The sequence below is a fragment of the Hordeum vulgare genome, chromosome 1H (genome assembly GCF_904849725.1).
Source record: "Hordeum vulgare subsp. vulgare chromosome 1H, MorexV3_pseudomolecules_assembly, whole genome shotgun sequence".
Taxonomy (NCBI): Eukaryota; Viridiplantae; Streptophyta; class Magnoliopsida; order Poales; family Poaceae; genus Hordeum; species Hordeum vulgare.
The window spans coordinates 495,237,738-495,260,452 of record NC_058518.1 but is presented as its reverse complement, the minus strand read 5'-3'; the positions used below and the strand labels follow the sequence as shown (position 1 = coordinate 495,260,452).

The window sequence follows — 22,715 nt, the reverse complement described above, 5'->3', positions numbered from 1 at the left end:
TGGTATAGATTCGTTGCTTGTGCTCTATGTTTTTTTTTCATTTGGCATATATTGCCATCACTCAACACTTATCTTGTACGTACATTTCTCAATAAACAACAACAGAAATAGGATGTCACTGTGTTAGCTAGCCCGAAAATCCTACACCGACATTTCTTTCATGAACTGAAAGGGGAAACCCTCAAGAACAAGAAGAACACGGAAGAAATCACAAGAGGAAACACTAAGAACAAGTCCATTCATACATTCTCTAGACTCACATAACACAAGATCCATAAAGATACAAAAACAACAAAAGGAAACAAGGATACATAGTAAAATTCATCCCAAATACCAAAAGGGAGATGGGTCCACTAGAGGGTCTTCTCACATGGAGGCATCATCTTCATGGAAGATGTAGTGGAAGGAGCAATGCTCAACTATCTATGAGTTAAACCAGTGCTAACCCTAGAAAAGAGGAACATCAGGTACACTTGCTTTAGGTGCAGATCCAGCATCACATACACTTGTTTCTTTGTTCTGGTTATCTAAACACAGGTAATGGTTTTACCAAAAAAATCTCTATCAGTCATAGCATAACATCCAACAGAATGTGGGCAGATGCTCATGAAAAGGGATCAAGAGAGTACTGGCCGTTGCAAATCCATGTATATGAGAGATGGAGAGAAAAGAAGGGGGGTATGGCTAGTAGCAAGCTCAGCTGGCAATTGTAGTTGTCACTAATTCTTCCTGCTCCTACTCAATGATAGTCACTGCTCCTACCTCAAACATCTGCACATATAGACAAAGACAAATCAGAGAAATAAGATGATGGAGAGCGAGGGCGGTGGTGGTCGCCTCCGTGGACGCAGGTGGGTGGTTGGAGTCGCCTACATCTACGTGGCAGCGGCGCAGGTGGGAGGCGACGCTGGGCCCTATGGTGGATGAGTTGGTCACCTCCGTGGGCGGCGACGGTTGTTGCCTCCTTAGCAACGACACAGCTAGAGGATAGCGGTGGAGGTGGGCAGCGTAGTTGGGCGGCGCTAGTGCTGTCGGCGGCCGGCGCAACAACGGATCGACCTTCGTCGGGGTCGGGCGGGGCGGGGCAGGGCAGGGCTGGCGGCCCGCTGGTAGTGGTGTCGGCGGCCGGCGCATCACCGGATCGACCTTCGCCGGGGTTGGGCGAGGCGGGGTTGGGCGGGGCAGGGCAGGGCTCGTCGGGGTCGGGCGGGGCGGGGCAGGGCGAGGGCGGGGCAGGGCAGGGCAGGGGGTGGAGGCGCCAGCAACAGGGGCGAGGGCGGGGTAGGGCAGGGCAGGGGGTGGAGGCGCCGGCAGCAGGACGCTGGGCGCCTATGGGGTGGGCCGGGAGTCCGGAGGTGAAGGAGAGGCCGAGAGGGCCGGAGGCGGAGGGGAGAGCCATAGCCCGAGGGCTGGGGAGGGAGAGGTCGATAGATCTGGACGGAAAGGGGGTAGGGACTCAGGGAGACTCGGAGAGTGGAGGCGGGGGCGGTGCTGCTGGCCTGGGTCACCGGCGAGGCTTCGTCCAGAGTTGGTCGACGACGCGAGGTCGACGTGGTCGGGCTGCGGTGGTGACAGCTCGGGGTGCCGTCAAGCTCGGGAGCTCCTCTCCAAGAGCGGGTGCGGGGCGCGGGCAACACCTGCTCGACCCGGATCAGGCCCGGGGTGAGCCGGATCTGGGCCCAGGCGGGCTGGTGCGGGAGGAGGGAGACGCGGTGACTGCGGGTTGAATACAGAAAACAGGAGGAGCTTTTTGCAAAAACGGCGGCGACGTGTTTTTCGAAAGAAGCGATGGCCGCTTTAGTATTAGGTATAGATAAAAGATAAAAGACTAGATGAGCACGATTTTTTTATTGTTATTGCTATTCGATGGATCTAGACTTCTGGGCCATGTTTCATATGGAACCTTTAAGGCTAGGCTAGATGCGAATAGAGATTAGTTCCAATTTAAACCACCTATTTTGTCAAAAGTTTGCAGTTTGCAATTAATTTAGAATTGGTCACTTTACACTAGTACCTTTTTGGCCTATGATTCCATTTTGCGCCACATTTTATTTTTGTCGTGAATACGAAAGGACACTCATGTGGCGCAATGGCGTGGCAAATACCCTGTTCTAACATGTAAACACTTGTTTTCCTCGCATTTCCAAGTCAGGTAGTCAGCCTGAGTTGGCGGCTGTGGAACTTGGGCTAGGTGAAACAAGGTCACGGGCTCATTGGTTCTCTTAGGCCAACTCCACCGCACGATCCCAAACGAACGTCCGGTTTGGTCAGATTTTGTCCGTTTGGGACGGTAATGGGTTCGTCCATGTCCGTCTTTGTCCGTTGGGTCGTGCATGCACCCACCGCGCGGCCATACCTCAAATCATGTCCGTGTTGGATTTGATTTAAAAAAAACTCAAATAAAAATAAATAAACGCAGTTTAAAAACTTCAAACATAATAAGATTAACATTAAAAAATGCCCAATTTTCATGGCCACAAAACCGCCCAGTTTGACATAATTAACATTAAAAAAACTAGCTCGTCGTTGCCGTCGCCGTCGCCGTCTTCGCTGATCGCCGGTGTCGTCGTCGTCGCCGTCGCTGACGAGGTTGACGTAGGGCGGTGGCATCCAGAGGTGGGTCGGCGGTCCCAGGTGCACGGGGGCGTGCTGGAAGCTAGCCTGCAGCACCTCCTCCCGTGGCGAGGCCTCCCGCTCCGGTGACCGCGGCGGCGTGTGACGCCAGTTCAGGCCCCCACTGCCTGTGCCATCTCCGGCGCGGTGCACGACCAACCCCACGACGCGCCCACCAATTCCGGAGGGAACGCGGTGTGACAGCCCGATGCCGACGTTGCAGAAGATTCCCCTTTCTTTCCGTTTTCGTCGTGTGTCTGTTTTCTTTTGTCGCATCATCTTCGCATCATGCGCATCATCTGCATTGCATCGGCATCTCCGTTGCCGCCAGTTTTCAAACTTGCATCCGTTGTTAGTTGCCGGTTCGCGTCGTTGTCCGTTCGCAGCCCGACCGCACACGCACGCGCCCGCGGCATCGTCGAAACCCTGTTTTTAAAGTGTTCGTAAAACTTTCTCTGATCGGGGTGAAACTTGGCGTGCGGTCGTGATTAGTTATCGCTAGTCCGCCTGTCGAATTTCGTCGCGATCGGAGAGCGTCTGGTACCCGAACGGTCGACCGTAGCGGCACCGTATTCGGGCTACCGTCGGACGTCTGTTGGTGTTTTAAAAAAAATCGTTGCCGCGCCACCCGTTTTCCCTCTCGTCTCCGGATATCCCCTCTACACGGCCGCGTACCCATTCCCGTGTTCGGAATCATCCGAATCCGACCGCACAGTTGGATCCGGAACGAAATTTCGGGTAACCTAGCCCCCCATATGTCTATATATAGACCCCGTGCTAATTTTAGGCAAACCCCTCTCCCGTGCATCGATTTCCGTGCCAAACCCTAGTCTCTCCCGCACCCTCTCTCTCTCCCCGCAGCACCTCCTCCCCCCAGCCGCCGCTGCTCGCCGAGCCCAGATCGGGCCCGTCGGGCCCGAACCGCCGCCGCCCCATATGTTTTATGTATTTATGTGATTTTTTTTCTGCATTTATGTGTGGCATTATTTTTGTGTTGCAACCCCATATGTTTTATATGTTTTCGGGGTAGAAAATCCATGGGATTTTTCTGTGCAATTAGTTTTAGCTTTTGAGTAAGTTAGTTCGCGCGATATTTTGTCGTGATGCTTTTTGTTTAATTCGTAGGATTTATTCGGTGCTTCGTTTGACGTAGTTGTCTTCTAGAGAGTTGATCTTGGGTGTCTAGACTAGCCCTTGGTATTTTTAGTTGCAATAGAAATGCATGTTTAGGGGTGTTTTGATTGCCCTCAAGTTGCTAGAAATAGTGCTGATTTGGAGGAGCTGAAATATTTTCTAAGTCTGGAATCTGTTATATTTTGTTGATGTCTTGTCTTGCTTCTATCTTTTGATCTGTAGCTCTTTTGAGGTTGGTCCAATGGAGTTAGTTGTAGCCCTTGTGTTTCTCTAGCATGCTGTAAATTGTCATGCCATTTGGAGTCCTGTAGCTATGGGTTTTGCTGCTGTCAATATTGCTTCAGATCGAAAACTGCACTTTCATGAGGTGTAATTTTCACTAAGTCTGAAATAGTTTGTGAGATGCCATTTTGTGTCTTCTTTCCCTAGTGTTCCATGATGCCATGCTAGTTGTTGTTGGTTGTTTGTAGTAGTGCTTCTTGCCCTCTTTCGTGCCATGCCTTGCTTGAGCATATCGGAGTTGTGTAGCCGAAGTTGTGAGGCGTATATAGAAAATGATATGTGGCTGATTTTGACAGATCGTAGTCATTTCTTGTTTTGCTCGTAGTTTTTGAACCGTAGCTCCGATTTGATCGTGTTCTGCATTAAACTTGCTTAGAATCTCGTGTAGTTTCATTTTCTCTTTTGCTGGTTGTGTGTTTTGAAGTGCTCGTGACCGTCGTTGTACACATATTGCATTCATGCCATCATATCTTGCGATGCTTGTAACTTTTGACTCGTTGCATATTGAACTTCACTTAATGTGTAGTGTTTGATTGTGTGGATTGTCATGTCGTGACTTGCATGTTTTCAGCTGCTCATGCATCATTTGTGTTGTGCATCGTGTGGTGAATATCGTGTGTTGATTTGTGTTTCCGGTTTGCTTCATCTCGTTAGAGTTCCGCAGCGTGCCGGATTGTGAGGACCCGTTCGACTACGTCGGTTCGTGTGCTTCACGGAGGTATTCTTCTTCCAAGCGGGATCTCAGGCAAGATGACCATTTCCTCAAATACCATTACTATCATTACCATCCTAGTTTTATCGCTTCTATCGATTATGTCTCGTTGCCTACCACCTGTTAAATATTAGCCTCTCAACAATGCCATGATAACCTTTAACCTGTTCGACCTAGCAAACCACTGATTGGCTATGTTACTGCTTGCTTAACCCTGTGTAGCGTTGCTAGTTGCAGGTGTAGTTGCTTCCATGTGATAACATGGGTTCCTTGTCTTATCACTATATTAAATGCTATTTAATTTAATGCACCTATATATTTGGTAAAAGGTGGAAGGCTCGGCCTTTCTAGCCTCGTGTTTTGTTCCACCTTTGCCCCCTTAGTTTTCGGCTACCGGTGTTATGTTCCATAAATGAGCGCTCCTAACACGATCGGGGTTGTTATGGGGACCCCCTTGATAATTCGTTTTAGATTAAAACTGGTCTGGTAAGGCCCAACTTTGGTACTACATTTGCCTAAACACCTAATAAAATTGCATAGGGACTTTCCGGACCTCGAGGATAATTTAATCAACCCCCGGGCGAGTGCTCCTCATGAGTGTTGGTCCAAATTGGCAGACTACGGGGCCACCGTGGGGCAACCCGAGGTTTGGTTCTCCTAGTGTGACCCATCCGTCGTGTCCTGAGAACGAGGTACGCGACTCCTATCGGGATCGTCGACACGTCGGGCGGCCTTGCTGGATTAGTTTTACCTTTGACGAGATATCTTGTGCATCGGGATTCCGGTGATGCTTTGGGTAATCTCAGAGTTGAGGTTTTCCACTAGGGAATCCGACGAGATCGCGAGCTTCGTGATTGAGGATTTCTATGCGGCTTGTGGTAATTTGTGGTGGACTAGTTGGAGCAACCCTGCAGGGTTAAATCTTTTCGGAAAGCCGTGCCCGCGGTTATGTGGCAACGTGGAAACTTTGTTTAACACTGGTTCTAGATAACTTGAAGTTAAATTAATTAAAATATGCCAATTGCGTGCGTAACCGTGATTGTCTCTTTCGTGAGTTCCTTCTCCGATCGAGGACACGGTGGGGTTATGTTTGACGTAGGTAGGTGTTCAGGATCATTCATTTGATCATCAGTAGTTCACGTCCGTTATGCGTAGATCTTCCCCCTCTTATTTCTTGTACTCGTAAGTTAGCCACCAAATATATGCTTAGCCGCTGCTGCGACCTCGCCACTTAACCATTCCTCACCCATTAAGCTTTGCTAGTCTTGATACCTTTGGAAATGAGATTGCTGAGTCCCCTGTGGCTCACAGATTACGACAAGACCAGTTGCAGGTACAGGTAAAGGTTAATTGACGCGAGCGCGTTGATTGTTCATTTGGAGTTGCTTCTTCTTCTTCTTCATCATCGATCTAGGATGGGTTCCAGGCCGGCAGCCTGGGATAGCAAGGATGGACGTCGTTCTTATTTTTCTCGTTTGTTTTCGTCCATGGTCGGACCCTGCTCTTACTCTTGATGATTATGTAATGTACTTATGTGACTCTGATGTAGCTTGTGGCGAGTGTAAGCCAACTCTGTATATATATCTCTTCTTTTCAGTACATGTACTTGTAACGATATCCATTCTTGCGACACGACGAGATGTGCTTCTATCCGTGACGAGGCCTTCGTGCCAAATTGAGGATAGGGTCGCATCTTGGGCGTAACACGCGGCCACCTCCTCCTCCATCGGCTCGGGGATGGCGACGTCGCGGGCCGCAGAGAGGGCCATGGCGCGGTCCAGGCCCGGCCATTGGCGCTCATCATGCGTCGTCATGGAGTTCTCCATGACGCGCTGCATGAGCCGGTCCTCCTCCTCCTCCGTCATGCGAGGAGGTGGAGGTGGTGACGGAGACGGGGAAGGCGACGACGTGGGCGTGAGGCCGCGCACCTCCCGTGCCCGCCGTGGCCCCGCGACCGTCCCGGCGAATTAGGAGGCACGTCGTGCTCGTCCCTGAGCCAGGTGTCCCAGAGGGTGGAGTCGGCGGCGTACCTTGGGTCGTAGTATAGGTCGTTGGGGAGGAGGCGGCGGCGGCGCTCGATTGGCGCGCACGACCGCTCATCGGCACCGGAGGGATAGGGACGCGGTCGGCGGAGAGATTCCACGCGTTGGGGAGGTGGACATCGCTCCACGGGACCGGCGTCCTCGTCTCCCAGTAGCGTCGGCATACCCTAGGAGGCCGCGGGGTGGCGATGGGAACTGTGGACGACCGGTCCACGGCTTCCTCATTTAAGAAGGACCGCGACCGTCCCCTGGACGGATGACAGGCGGGCCCGGCCGCTCGTGCGCATTGATGCGGGTGGGTGGAAGGTTGGTGGACGCCTGCCACGCGTCCCCGATACGGACGAGCCCGCGTCCGTTTGATTCCGCCGCGACCCAAATCCCGCACAAGTTTGCGCTCGAAATGGGTCGTGCCGAACACAAAACGGACACGATGGGTCCGGGCCGTGTCGTGCTGGCCAACCTGTTTGTCTCTTTTACCCCAAACGAACGGGGCCGGACAGAATGGGGTCGTGCGGTGGAGTTGGCCTTAGAGTTAGTGTCTAGGTAGAGAGCAAGATAAGGGTGTGACCCTGGCAGGGAGCATGTATCACCTCTTCCTTCCAACCTTTTGGGTCCAAACTGGAGGTGCATAGGAGGTGATCAAATTTCGAAAAGTTGATGCAAAATTTTCCTGCTCGTGACAAATCGGTCGTCTAAATTGGAATAGTCTAAAAGAGAAACAGACCTATTAAGTCTAATGTGATTCTGATCTTGTTGCTGTACTTCTCCGCAATCAAAATCCAAGGTTAACACGTACCAGAAATTTCTAACACTGGTTAGTATAGGAGTATGATTTATCATCAAGGTATTCCATGCGGGTTACTCACCCCTCCGTCGGCAGTTTCAAATGAGTTTGTGCTGGTGTATATTGAGCGAGCAGATGAATATCTCAAAAACTGACCATGCCCTGCTCCTTCCTCCTCCCAATATGCAGGACAGCAAAATTTAATAATGCGCCAAGAAGTTGGTGCTATTGACGAACAAATCAAAAAAAGTAGAACGCCGTTGCCGGGGATCAAACCCGGGTCACCCGCGTGACAGGCGGGAATACTTACCACTATACTACTTTCTCCGTTCAAAAATAACTGTTTTAACTTTGTACTAACTCTAGTACAAATTTGTATTAAGCTTAAGACACTTATTTTAAGACGGAGGGAGTACGACGACCTTGTTGGAAACGTGATTAACAAGGGCTTATTCGATCTAATCCGTAACAGCTCAGAGATTTGCCCCCGACAATGGTGGTAGCTAAAAACGGTTAGCGAAGGCGGAACCGCAGCCGCTGTTTCCGGCGAGAACATAGAGGCACGGCCGAAACCTTGAAAGCGCGTGCCCACGGCGATCCTGGGACGCCTCCTCGTCGGCACCTCCAACCGACGCCCTCCCCTCTCGGTCCCTGCCCACGCCGACCCCTGCTCCTGCCGCACCTAGCATCAAGTATGTCGCAACACGCCGCGGTTCTCCTCTACTTCTAGGCGAAAATCGATGGATCTGGTTATTGAGAATTCGCAGCTCCCTTTCGCAGGATCTCACGGCTGCATTAGCGAAGGTGAGGCAGTACTTGCGGTATCCGCTGCGTTGGAGATAGCGGACCGGAGGATTATTCTTCGGCTCGGCCGGCTGAGGCAGACGGTGCAACAACCGGCCATATTTCTCGAGGTGCTCGCCGAAATATGAGTCAGAATCTTGGTTTCGAGGAACTCCCACAGGTATAATATTCTTGCTAGCGCTCAAGTATATTACTTTCATAATAATATTATATTACTTCGGTCACAAATGCAACCAGAAGAATCTTGTCATGAATCTGCATATAGGTGTGCTCGATATATATGTTTCATAAGAAATTCAGTGGTTGATGTATCATACACACTGTAAACTCGCCAAAAAAGCTTGCATATGCTTGTCTCTATTTATGCACCCTCTTCATCCATTGCAGCCTATACGCAACCTATATATATAATTATTATCTACTCCCTCCGTTCCTAAATATAAGTCTTTTAAGAGATTTCACTAGGTGTCTACATACGAAGCAAAATGAGTGAATCTACATTCTAAACTATGTCTATATACATTCGTATGTAGTCCACTAGTGGTACCTCTAAAAAGACTTATATTTAGGAACGGAGGGAGTACAATCTAACTGTTGAAACTTGTCATCCCTGGTTCCGCAGGACATCCTACACCGTATACACTCACTCTTGCCGGTGCAAGAAGCCGCGCGTGCCGCCTGCGCGTCTCGTGGGCTTCTACATTCCTGGAGATGCTACTCCGACCTCACGCTCAACTGCGAAACGCTTGGGTTGACTCACAAGAAGTTTGAGGAAAGGGAGACCTACATCATTGACAAGGTTGACAAAATCCTTAGAAACCATTATGGCAACGGGGTGAAGGTGACGACGCTTAAGCTTCATCTCGCCCCTTGCAACAATATCAAAGCCGCATGCCTCGACGGCTGGCTCCAACTCACCGTTAAGGCTGGGATCAAAGAACTTGACTTGGCAATGCCTCTACTCATGAAGGAAAAATACAGCTTCCCTTGTTCCGTTTTGTCCGACGAGGCAGCTGCAAGCTCGATTCAGTCTCTTGGCCTATGGGGTTGCTCTTTTCATCCCACGCACACGCTTGGCCTCTTGAGAAGATTGAAATGCTTACAGCTGACTCTCGTGGACATTAGCGAGGAAGGGTTAGGCATATTGCTCTCAAAATCTTCTTCCCTTGAGCAGCTGGTCCTCTTCTTTTGTAGTGGGATAACTTGCTTGCAAATACCTTGTACGATGCAACAACTCAATTTCCTTAGTATCACAGAATGCAAGGGTTTGAAGGTGGTAGAGATCGATGCTCCAAATCTCTCCTCCTTTCATTGTGTTGGGACCCTGATAGAAATCTCCATTAGAAATTCTTTTCATCTTAAGAATGTAAATTTGTCATGCATTCTTCTCTCTGATGCTCGCGCCAGGCTGCCATCCATCCTAGGAAATGTCGAGAGCCTTACCATGCGCTCTCGTATTGAGGTATTTGTTGATTTTAACACCTTAAGGATCATAGGTGGACTGTTTAAGTATATAATCAATAGGTATATGCATGCCACACCTCTATGTTGGAAGAAACATATATATGATTAATTCATGGATTTATCGTTCCACAGAATGCCAAAGTTCCAATCCTGGCCTCCAAGCTCCCCTGCCTCAAGCACTTGGATATTGAACTCCTCGGACCAACAATGGCCTTCCCACCTTTTAGAAACATAACGGAGTTCCCCAAGAGCTATGATGTCTTTTCTTTGGGTTCATTTCTTGATGCTTCTCCTACCCTGGATTCCTTCATCCTGCGTGTAAGTCGCCATCCATGTCTCCTAGATCTATCTAGGCAAATTACTATATTAAACTTGTTTACCGAAACAAGAACATTAATGTTGATCCTATATGTGTAATGTATATGCAGGTAGAGCAGGGTGCCCTTAGGTCCGACTTCGGTTTTGGAGACGACCACGAGTATCTGAGACAGAGGCTAGAGGGCCGGCATAACTTCCTCAGGCAGGTGACAATCACAGGGTTTTGTCCATCCAAGAGCCTGGTCCAACTCATAATCTACATCCTTGAGAATGCGCCTTCGCTCGAGCGCTTGACATTGGACACAACCTACCGCTACGACAAGAGGTCGGGTACCACTAGCAGATGTTTGTCCTTAAGAAAGATTGGCCAATGCTCGCCGATGTGCAGGACGTATCTCCCCGGAGCTCGTAAAGCCGTGGAAGCGGCGTGTAGGTGCATCGCCGGAAGAGTCCCCCCGAATGTTGAATTTGAGGTCCTCGAGATGTGTAGTCGATGCCATGATACATGCCTCCATATATAGCAAGGATGGAACATACAATGTCCATTCATATTATTGCTTATTGCTTACCAAGTAAATCTTTTAACTAATCGCCATCATAAGAAATTTTTTAACATGCTCCCTCTTACCCCTTTTTCACATGTGAGGTAAGATGGTAAGAGTTAATCAAGCCACTACTTAATGCAATTAACAACTCAGATCTATTTTATACTCTTACCTCTAATGCGAAAATGGGAGGTAAGATGGAGCATGTTAAAAAACATCCCATAATAAAGGGGAGGAGAGTGGTGGGGAGATGAATGAACCATGGTGGGAAATCTTTCTTGATTTTATTTTAAAATGAACATGCCATGGAAAATATTATAAAGAAAGAAAACATCATATGGTGTGCATATCTTAGATTCTTATTTTGTAAGAGCAAAGTAAAAAATCTTACACAAAAATTTACAATAAATTAGTTACTACTACATTTCAAAAATTACGTACGGATTACTTGATTTCATTTGTTAGGAAAAATAATCAAATAACGTTTCATGTCTGCTATCATTCTTTTGTTGCAAATTTGTGTTTGCTAATAGAATATGGATCTATGTGTGCTGTGTTGATTATCCATCCTTGTAAATGCGTTTTCCAAGAAAGTCAGAAACAAAAGGAATGGTATCCGATGCCAATTGACAGATTTTTCGCTCATACTTTTCCAGACGGGGGAGATCGGCAATACGGATTTTGAATCAGTAGACCATCAAGTTGTGTTATTGCGCTACAATATCATTCTTTATTTACATTTTTCCCCACTCAAAACTATAAGGCATAATTTGACTACTTGTAATTGACTTTTGATCGTAAATCCCTCATACAGTATTTAGACAATTGTAACATATCATAATCATCTGAAAGTGCTTTTAAAGATGAAGCTAGTGATGTCTATTTCCTGTAATTCAAACTAAATACAATTGAACTAATTATTGGTCAATGTATGAATTTGAACAGTGAAACAATGCATTATATTTTGGAACCAAGGGGGACCTTGTAGGTAGAAGGCGTGTGCTAGTGTGACACGGTTCATCTATAATTCCACCTATTGCATACCTTTTTTAAGGAAAAATATATAACATACAATTTAAGTTAACTAACCAAGAAAGAATCCCTAGAAAAATAGCCAAAATACAACGAAGCTTTAACTTCACGAGCTCGCGAATAGCCTTCAACCAAAGTGGAGCATACCTGGATCTTATATGCAAGTTCATAACCTGAGTATTGGTTGTTTTCTGATGGAAGTTAACCGGTTGTATTTTTACTTCATCGAGTGCAATTTGGCGAGTCTGCAAATAGTAAATAGAGAAAAAAAAACATTTCACATAGTTTGAAACTCTTCTGTAATGTTTCTATTACCATACGATTAGGGTCCTTACAACTATCCTTTCTTTTACTTGTATGGATCTTAATATTCATATCACACTATTCTTTTTTTTCCGTGAAAGACCACATGGTTGCTAGCATTTAGACGCAAACCAATTTAATCAAGATGCACTACTACCAAACAATACTTAGATACGGTTACGAAAGACAATCAAATTTTGAGCCCTTTAGTCGATGCAATACAGACGATAAATGGTAGATCACTGACGACATTGTTTAGAATTCTCTATACTAAGAGAAATCCATCAATATAACATGTTTTCATTTGATAAACTAGATAATTGCACGTGCGTTGCAATGGAAGGATAAACATTATAGTATATTAGCCCGTGACTGCATGTTTACTATTATGTAGGCGTGTTACAATTTAGCAAAAAAAACATGTGATCACCATGATTTATATGTCATCTTATTTTTAAGAACTAATTTAACAAGTTTTTGTGTGCAATCACCATGATTTACCTGTCATCTTGTTGTTAATCACTTGTTTGGTAAAAACTTAATGGCTTAGCAAAGAGCTATTATTTTATTTTGGTAAGTGAATAAGACGTGGGACAATTGAGTCAATTTTTAGGGAAAACCGCTGAAAGAAACCCAAAGATGGAAGGGAAAACATAAAAATGAAGGTGGGAGGGGGCGTGTACATAGCTAGTTTTGACGAAAGGAAGTGTGAAATGGGAAACTTACATTGTTTTTAAGTAGAGTAGAGAAATCGCGATGATTTACCTGTCATCTTATTGTTAAGAACTTATTTGAAAAGTTTTTGTGCAAAGTCACCTTGATTTACCAGTCATCTTCTTGTTAATCACTTGTTTGGTAAGAACTTTATGGCTTACCAAAGAAATATTATTTTATTTTGGTAAGTTAATAATACGTGGGAGAGTTGAGTCAATTTTAGGAAAACTAGTGGAAGAAAAACAAAAGATGGAAGGGAAAATAAAAAAGAAGGTGGGAGGGGGGTAAGTAGAAAGTTTGGATGAAGCAAAGAGCGAAACAAGAAGCTTACATTGTTTTTAAGTAGTATAGCCATGCGTTGCACCGGGTGTAGTATGATTCTAAACATATGTAGTATGATTCTAAACACATGTGTGCATTGAGTGAGCATATACATATGGAACAGATCAAATGCAGATCTACACCTCAAGAACCTAGACCTGAGAAAACTGATCGTATATGCTATACTTGGAACCTGAATTAATTCACAAACAAAATGGAATCGTTGTTGTCCTGAATATTAAAAAATCTATGAAAAACAAAATTAAAGGTGTGATGCAATGAAATGTTCTTGTTCTGTACCGTAAGCTGGGGTGCAGAATAGGTCACTTGCGTGTTACAAAATGAAGCAGTACACGTACGCCAAGAGCACGTACCAATGAACGGTGAGTGGGAGTTCGTCGGTGGTGTATGCCACCAAATTTGGTTCAAATATAATTGGCTAGAGCACATCTCGTCATCCACACATTCAGTTGCCGGGCACAAATCACAAAAGCGGTGCTCAATTTCCTCCATTGCTTCTTGGCCATGTATAATCACACATTCAGCTCGCCTCTGCATGAAAGCCAAAGAAAAACTCTCTATTTTTGGCGATGATTGTAGGTTGGTAACCCAAATAACTGCAGCCGATTCCCAGCAATCCCTCTTTCAGGAAGGTGGCTGTAGTAACTACTGGTAGTACCTAGCTTTTCCGAGAAAACATCAAACCTGCAATCTGCACCAATCACACAGGAGGCTTCAACATCCTGAAGTAGCTATCTCCGGTTCTCCAATTCGGTAGTAGCTCAACCTCAAGGAGACCAGATCCTATAGCCATGCGCTGGCTCGAGATATTATACCCCTGTCGACAGCAGCGGTCGTTTTCGAGAGATTTTATAGGCTGCACTAATGATGTGTGTCCTATACTCACACGCTGCTCTCCTTAACAGAGCACAAACTTTCTACAAATAGAGTATACATTGACAAAATCCAATTTTGTTTCAATCAGGCGTTCAAACACATGGTACAACACGTGAATTTTGAAAACTCCTAGTGACGGGTCACTGAATTTTGACAGCTCCCACCGCTCCTAGTGACTGTTCACTGAATTTTCAGTTGTGTGAAAGTCCAACGCTGGAAATATCTGCAGTTTTAGCAATCTTCTAGGATGACCATTGATATGAAACACCTCTCAGATATCGACTGTATATTCAAGTACCTATCCAGGCGGCTCGTCGTCGCTAGCAGAAGCAGCGGAGGCGGGGGCTCTCGAGGAACCCAAGGTTGCCAATCACGCAGACACATGCACAGGCGGAGAAGACCCCCACCACTACTAACAGCAGATGCGAAGGAAGACAACAGTAGCAGAAGACGCGGCACTCGCCGGATTTATCCACGATGCCGACACCACCTGCAAGGACTTCACGTTGCAACGTTGGATCCCTCTGTCTCCCGAGCCCGTCCTCCCTCGCTCGGCTCCGGCGAGCTCTGCTTAGGTCGGCGCACTGCCCCTCCTTTATCCCTTCTTCTCTCCCTCTCATTCATGTATTCTTTCTGCCCAGGACCCACGGATGCCATGGATGCGCCCAGAAGCCGTGCTCTGACCTTCCTCGTCATCACCGGCGACTACCGCTTGGCCGCCCGCCTCTGGATCCGCCTCCCGAGCACCTGCTACGCATGGATCCGACCCCGTAACTTCAGCCACCGTTGCCCTTCTGCATCGAGCCGCTTTGCCGCTCCGCCGCCCCCACCATAGGAGAGCAGGGTGAGGTGCAGCGACGGCAGAGTGCAGGGTGAGGGGCGGCGTCGGCGGCGAGCGGGATGAGGTGTGGCGGCGGCGAGGGAAAGACTCGAGATGATTCAGGGTAGGGTTCGCTCAGGCTCCAATGCACGTGGGGGAACGGAGATCGTGAAACGTTTTCTTTTTAGCAAGCATTATCCTAGATCCACTTATGTAAGGACCGCGGGTTGAATACTAAGAAGCGGAGGGACTTTTATACAAAATGATGACGACGTAGTTTTTGCTTTATTATTACTATATTACTACTAGTACAAATGCTCGTGCGTTGCACCGGCCAAAAAAAAAAGAACACAACATGCTTCATGTGCCATTATGCATTATTTTTTATATTCAGTAGCAAAAAAAATGTTCGTTGCAATGGGGGACGCCCATGCTTTGTTTCAGAGAAAACACAAAGACTCCTAGTCCTCCACATGCGTCAGCAGATCGGCAAACCAGAAATCGCAAGCTCCTCCTCGTCCCTTAAAATCGTGATTTCCTCCTCATCCCTTGGAACGCCTTGCCGGTGTATCATCTACACACCATGGATCGTCGGTCGTGGTTGGCTTCCAATCTATAGTAAGAAAGACGACCATGACAATGTATAGTAAAAAATGATTGTGTCCATCAAAACATCCATCAGCGTGGCATGACAGCATCCCTGAAGGCAGAGAGAGCATGCCTACATGTAGAAGAAATACATATATTGATTCAATCTTTCTTTTAATTTTACAAGGTAATTTTCTTTTAATTTTTTGCTTTAAGAATTTAATGCATCTCATAATCTAACCGGACAAGGAGATGCAATAAACTTACAAACAAAAATAACAATGACATAGGCTCAACAAACCGCAAGGAGGAGATCTCACACAAAGAAAACCGTAATGGGGAGTGTATGTGTTATACCCCACACTTATGTTATACTCCTTAAGAATGAATTATATTGAAACACATCTGTTTCCTCTTGCACTTCACTGAACATGTACTGAAACTGAACTAATCTATCTGCTAGGAAATGAGAAATAGGATTCAGTCATGTGTGTGAAATAACCATGTTGTATTATTCAGCACGAAAATATAGCATCGATGTACAACTCAAACTAACAATCTCAATCGTATGGGGTAACCGTTGGGCGCTGGTTTATGTATGTTAATTTCCGCTGAACCATTTGTTACCAAGGGATCTGTTGAATGGAATGAAATCAGGAGCTTTCCTTAATTCGAAACAAAAAACATGTTGTCAAAGGAAAGTTAAAGACAAAAAAAGACATAACCGAAGCATGGCATGAGAGGGAGAAGTTCGGAGAAGCTCATGAGCATTTTCAGCTCATGATTAGCATCTCACAAAGCCATGAAACTGTGAAATGTAAGCACAGGGCAATTCGTTAAATTGGTGTGTCTAGAATACTACATGTGCCATGGGCAACTTAAAAAAACATAATTCGAGTAATCAACTAACTTATGATCTATCAGGTACCACCTCCCTCGTCCTACCCGCACAAAATATTGCATAAGCATCAGCTGCATACCTGCAGTAAGAATAACTTCGAGTTACTAATCAGACTGAAAAAGAAACAACATTGTACAAATACTCTATATATCCAACAAAAGAATTGAGAGGGCAGCACTCACTCAAGTTTCAGGTGACACAAGCAGAGAGGAAGTTGTTAAGCATTCAGATGTGGACACTGCACGCAAGAACGCGAGATGAACATAATAAATCATAAGAGAAAGAACCTCCACGTGGGGTGGAAGCGCAGGAGCGGAAGAGAAGCCCCGGGCGCGGAGGCGGCTCTCCCAGTCCCAGCCCCATCTCTGCTGCAGCTTGGAACCAAGCCTCCTCCATCCAACACCGCCCATGCTCGCTCACGGCTGCTATCAGGTATCTCCGTATCAGTGGAGTGCGGAGTCCAGGACTGTTTGCTGCAGGAAACACAAGCGGAAAACATCAGAAGCAATCCACGCGTCATCAGAGAGGGGAACGACCCAAGCCGAAGCACGGGAGGGGAGGGAGGGGATTCACTCACACTGTCTGTCTCTGTCCTTGCAGTAAAAATCGGGAATTTGGCCCTCGCAAGAATCCAACAGACTGATTCACAAGAGAGAGAGAGATGCCAAGCAAGAGTGCAGGTGGGAAGGGACTCATGCCGGCGTGGCGTGGCGTGGCGTGGTGTGCATATCGCTTCGCCGGCACCGAGTCATCACGCGACAGGCTCGCACGCCATGATTAGAGAACATCAATGTTCGGCAGCACGGATAACGTTCAGATACTACAGTAAATACAGATTAAAATACTGGATTACCTTGGATTTGGACATGGCACTCCCATCAAAATATTTTCTTTTACCGTAATAAGTGTCACACATGTGACGCGAACACATAGCAACATCGAACATGCACAAAATATTGCATAAGCATCAGTTGCATACCTGCAGTAAGAATAACTTCGAGTTACTAATCATACTGAAAAAGAAACAACATTGTACAAATACTTCATATATCCAACAAAAGAATTGAGAAGGCAGCACTCACTTGCTGATGCCACAAAGCTGCATAACATGGATCCATTCATTTCCAACATACTGCTTGCACTATTTGTGTCAGATGATGCTGCATAGATGGTCAGCAAGACTGGCCAAGACCCGACGAATGCCGCTCCGAGAAGCCGAGGCCTGACGCTGAAAGCCACGCTGGTAAGGATCAGATTCAAGCCCTGAGATAACGTGACAAGCCACCAATGTGGAAGGTAAACAGTAGAAGCATCCTGACTGAAGTTACTCCCCGGCATCCAGAGTCCTAGCCCAAGATAGACCAAACCCAGGGTGCCACCGAACACCAGAGCAGACAAGTGCAGCGGTGAGCCGAGCGTGACGAGCTGCTGCGCCGACCCTCTGCTCTGAGGAATTTTGACAAGCAGCTGGAGTGCGAGCACAAGCCCGAGCAGCACGGCGCCGCCGGTCGCCGCCAGATGGTTCGTGCAGGCGGAGGAGTCGAACATCTGCTTCAGAGCTGCGGTTACAGAGTATCGGAGTCAGATGGCGTTCCCGGACTTTAGGTGGCCGCCGAAAGCGATGCGGCATGAGGAGGTTGGGGAGGGAGTTTACCTGTGAGGGAACCCATCCGGTTGTGATTTGAGTGATCATCAATCGGCAGGGAAGAGCTAAGCAAGGAGGAATGGTGCAGAGTGTTGACCTCTGGGTACGGCTCCGGCGAACTCCTTCCTAGGTCGCCACTCTCCCCTCCTATCTCTCGTATTTTATTCCTCGCCTCCATGTCCTCCTTTTACCGGAACCATGAATGCCATGGATCCTCCCGAGAATCCGCACTCTGGCCTTCCCTCCTCGTCACCGGCGAACCCCGCCTCGCCTCCCACCTCCGGATCTGCCTCGCCACTCACCACCGGATCCGCCTGCCTTCTCACACGCTCTTCGACCCGCCTAGATCCGGAGATAGGGGTAGGCGCGCCGACAGGGCAGGTGGTGACGACGCGTGGTGAGGCTGGGAGGGAAGGGGCATGGTAGGAGGTGCACTGATGGTGGAAGCCGCGAGCGTCGGCAGGGTAGGTGGTGGCGGCGCGCGGTGAGGCGGAACGGGATTGGGCGTGGGCGGCGGGCTAGAGACGGGAAAGATGGACTGCCGGTTATTTAGCGTTAATGTCAGGGGATTTTGTGTAAAATACAAAAATAACGGTTCGGGCTCACTTAAAGACGGACCGCGGGTTGATTAACGAAAACGACAGAAGCGCTCCGCGCTTTATTATTAGGGGAGATATATACTAGCAATAGCAAAAGGGCCCGTGCGTTGCAACGGGAGAAAAAAACCACCATCTTCAATGACGATGACCACATTATGTTCATATCTCATCGCAAGAAAATATTTCTTCTTTTAATTTTATTCACAATTCACAAGTTGAAACAATGTTCATATTTTTAAAAAATATCATGGTTGTCAAAAAACTTGGTAACTCAAAGAATTATTCTGAATTTCAAGAAACATTTTTAAAATATAGCAAAAGGACCGTTGCGTTGCAACGGAAGAAAAAAACCACCATCTTCAATGACGATGACCACATTATGTTCATATCTCATCGCATGATCTCAAAAATTTGTTCACAAATGCAAGAAAATATTTCTTCTTTTAATTTTATTCACAATTCCCAAGCTGAAACAATATTCATATTTTTTTTTAAATGTCATGGTTATCAAAAAACTTGATAACTCAAAGAATTATTCTGAATTTCAAGAAACATTTTTTTTAAATATACTATAATATTCCGATCCACGCTGACAATTAATTCTTCGAAATTCACTCACGTATATAATCTGAAAGACTCAGAAGCATTACTGTTGAACTGCATACACTCGATCATTCGTGAACATTTTTACAAATTTGGGATCATTTTTAAAATCAAGAACATTTTATACTATTTATAAAAAAAATCCAAACAATATTTATATTACGAACTGTTTTCAAGTATTTTCTTGTGAATTGGCGAATAATTCATTTTTTAATTATCGAACACTTTTTAATTGCATTAAAGAAATTTCGCAAAATGATGGACTTTGTTTTATTCACGAATATTTTCTCCAAAATTACGATTTTTATAATATGTAAACATTTTTACAAAAATCCCAAACAAATTTTGAATTTGCAAACATTTTATGTTTTATCAAACATTTATTTAAATATAATGTTTTGAATTTCGAAAGTTTAGTTCTGATTTATTTGAATTAGAAAAAATAAAAAGGAACAGATAAATAATAGTAACTAAAAAACTAAAAAAAATAGGCCCCTCCCATGGGCTGGCCCAAATGCGCGTGCTGTGTATTTTCCAGTGAGCAGAGCATAGTATAGTTGGTCCCAATGCTTGGGCTGGCTCCCAGCCCAAATGTGGTATTTTCTGTAGTACCCCTTGAACAATAACAGGTTCTCCTTTCACCGAGTGACTGTGGAAGTGAGTTAGATCATCTGCTTTCTCATTATCTGATTTTGGACAGTATAGACAGTTATCTGTTGAATTATCTCTGGTGGCAGCATGCCTTGCATTTTCATGTTTAGTACAACATGGACATTCATGTGTATATCCGCTGACAATATCAGAAGGTTCAAGTTGCTTACTCAACTGTAGAGCATCCCTTTGGAGATTATTTAACCAATCTTTTGAAAACATCTGCCTCAACTTAAGGGCAATATCACCACAACCACCAAGTTCAGGTGGGGCGCAATTTATAGTCCCATCAGTATTAGCACACCACTTGGTAGTCTTAGGCTGGCAACTGGAAAAGTCTGGTTGTACGCAGTTTATCAACTCTGGCGATGGATCACCACCATGCATATAGTCGATTCCTCTATTAGGATAAGACACCAGCTCTTCCCGACAAGAGCCCTCTAGATTATTTCCACGAAGCTCCTTATAGCATGCAATGCATAATTCATATGAGCAGTTTGGACAGCTTCTATGCAGATCAAAGATCGAAGTTCTGCAATTGTCATTGGACAAATAGAAAAAATCATCAGTACAAAGTATAAAATAACAACAGGAAGTGAAAAAAAATCCAAAGTTGAATGAATGGAGCACTCAGTACCAGAACAACCTCTCATCATTCCGGCAGTCAGCCTGTTCAACACTCAGTTCAGACAATTCCAATCATGTTTGGCAGAAAACAGGGTAAGTACTAACAATTAGTTGCAAGGCACAACTCTGTTTAGTTTCCACATGTTCTGGAGAATTGAGTTTACCTTGAATTTTGGCCTCAATTTCTCTCTCAACCATCTGATCCCTGTTCAGGTCACTCAAACAAGGCACCAGGTAGTGCAACAGATATCTAGCATGATTTACTTTAGTTTCACAAGCAATCTCATCAGCTCTTGCATCCAATGTATCTACCTTGTCTAATTTGACAGATGTGCTATTAATCTCATTGGAGCTTAGGAAGGAGTTGTCATTTGCTTCCGCCTGCGCCACCCCATCCTGCTGTTCAAGTGTGAGCTTGGTGCTGGACACTTCTCCAAGTCCAGGAGGTAAATAGATAGCATAGGAGAGAATTACTTCTTTCGGTTGGTTTCATGTTTGATGTCGCATGCTGTTATAGTCCCAAAAGGAACAAGTAACACTGTATCTTCGGCCTAACTATTCTTGTTTTAACTTGCAGATTCGAGAAACTCCGAGAAGACGCCTTCACTTGCGCGTTCATACTCAAGGCGCTGGGCATGACCCCTCCAACAACGGCTTCTTCGCTATCACGCACGCACATATTCACAGCCATGATGTGTAAGGTCTCTACTCCAGGAAAGCATCTCAAGAAACAGAGCAAAGTTCTGACCTTTTTAGGCACTCTAAACAGACCTTGAGAGCTAGCACCTTGACGCTTGGAAGCACTGTATTCGGGCAAACATTTGTCACCCCAGCCTGCACATCATCGCAACATCAATCAGACAATTATGCAAATGCAGCAAATCAAACTAGATATATAGGATAACGCTCAAAGATTTGTGAGAATAGGATAGACTACCTTGATGATGGTGTTGCCGATCTCAAGCTGGTGGGTGGCCGTGTCCAAGTAGCCGAGCACGACGAGCTGGGGAGCATGGCCTATCTTGACCTTGATGACCCCGTCAGCCTCACTGGTGTGCGTGCAGTAGATAATGAGGCGCTACAGGCTTGGGGCGGACACGACGGCGACCTCGTCCGCCAGGGAATGCCAGAGCAGCACGCAGCGGAGGCTGCGGCTGCCAACGCGGACGCGGTCGGGGTAGCCGTAGTTGGAGACGAGCGCCAGGGTCTCCAGCTTGGGGCTACAGGCCAGCACGTACTCGAGGTCGCGCTCCTCCGTGATGCCGTGGCAGAGGCCGAGCTCCTGGAGGTTGGGGAAGACGTCGGGGCCGCGCGGGAGGTCGGTGGTGAAGGGGAAGAGCCATACGCCGAGGTAGAGGCGGCGGAACGAGGCCCCGCAGCGGAGGAGGGTCGCGGGTTGCTGCACGAGCACGTTGAAGGAGAAGGGGCGATTGCCGAGGGTCAGGTCCTCCACGCCCTTGTCGGCGAGGTGGCCGAGCCACTCCGCGAGCGCGAGGAAAGTCGTCCTCGCTGGACCCATCGATGGGGATCTCGGCGATGCGGACGGCGCGGAAGGGGCCTGGGTGGGAGGCGAGGACGCGGGACACCAATGCGGCGGCGGGGACCGGAGACGGGAGGAGGTGGGCGTCGTCGAGGGCGAGCCGGGTGGCGCGCCAGAGCCCGCGCCGGTGCGGGCGGCGTCCTTGACGGGGAGGTGGGAGACGACGTTGCAAAGGAGGGTGTCGGGGAGCGCGCTGATGCGGTCCTCGCCGTCGGAGGAGGAGGTGATGGCTGTGGAGAGGTGGGCGTCGAGGGACAAGGTCATCGCGAAGCTGCGCGGGGCGAGGCCATCACCGCAATCGGAGACGGGAGCGGCGTCCAGCGGAGGCGACGATGCTAGTGCGCGCCCGTCCTGGTCGTCCGCGCCACCACTCGGCGGCCCTTTGTGAAGGACAGGAATGGATAAGCCATGGTGCCCGATGATGATTGCTAGGGGAGACTAGGGAAAGATAGATACAGAGATATAGAGATAAGTCATCATTCTTGACGGTTCTTCTTTTGAAAGTGCCTCCGACGTACATAGGCAGTTATACTGTCAAAACCGCCTGCAGGATCCAAGAAATTGGAGGCGGTTCTGGTCACCGGCCCCGGGACTGCATGGCAACGCCATGTGGATGTTCTTCTTCTTCTCCACAAATATTCATCAGCATGCAAGAGCTGACCACACCTGCCGTGTGGAACGCCATGTGGATGTTGGAATGATGGAGAGAGAGATTTGTTGCTTGTAAGAGGAGGGGTGAACGCGGCAGCCTGCGACAAAGCAACAACAAGGGGCAA

General features: G+C 47.0%; 1 protein-coding gene and 1 pseudogene across 1 annotated transcript; one reads left to right on the top strand and one right to left on the bottom strand.

Moving 5' to 3' along the window:
- Positions 1–8,350: 8,350 nt before the first annotated feature.
- Positions 8,351–10,835, top strand: LOC123418661. The gene is made up of 4 exons (XM_045107045.1): positions 8,351–8,531; positions 8,994–9,833; positions 9,968–10,153; positions 10,264–10,835. The coding sequence occupies exons 1-4, from the start codon at positions 8,496–8,498 to the stop codon at positions 10,672–10,674; spliced, it is 1,473 nt and encodes a 490-aa protein (XP_044962980.1). The 5' UTR covers positions 8,351–8,495; the 3' UTR covers positions 10,675–10,835.
- A 10,523-nt stretch (positions 10,836–21,358) lies between these two features.
- On the bottom strand, positions 21,359–22,624 carry LOC123401857 (annotated as a pseudogene).
- Positions 22,625–22,715: the final 91 nt, after the last annotated feature.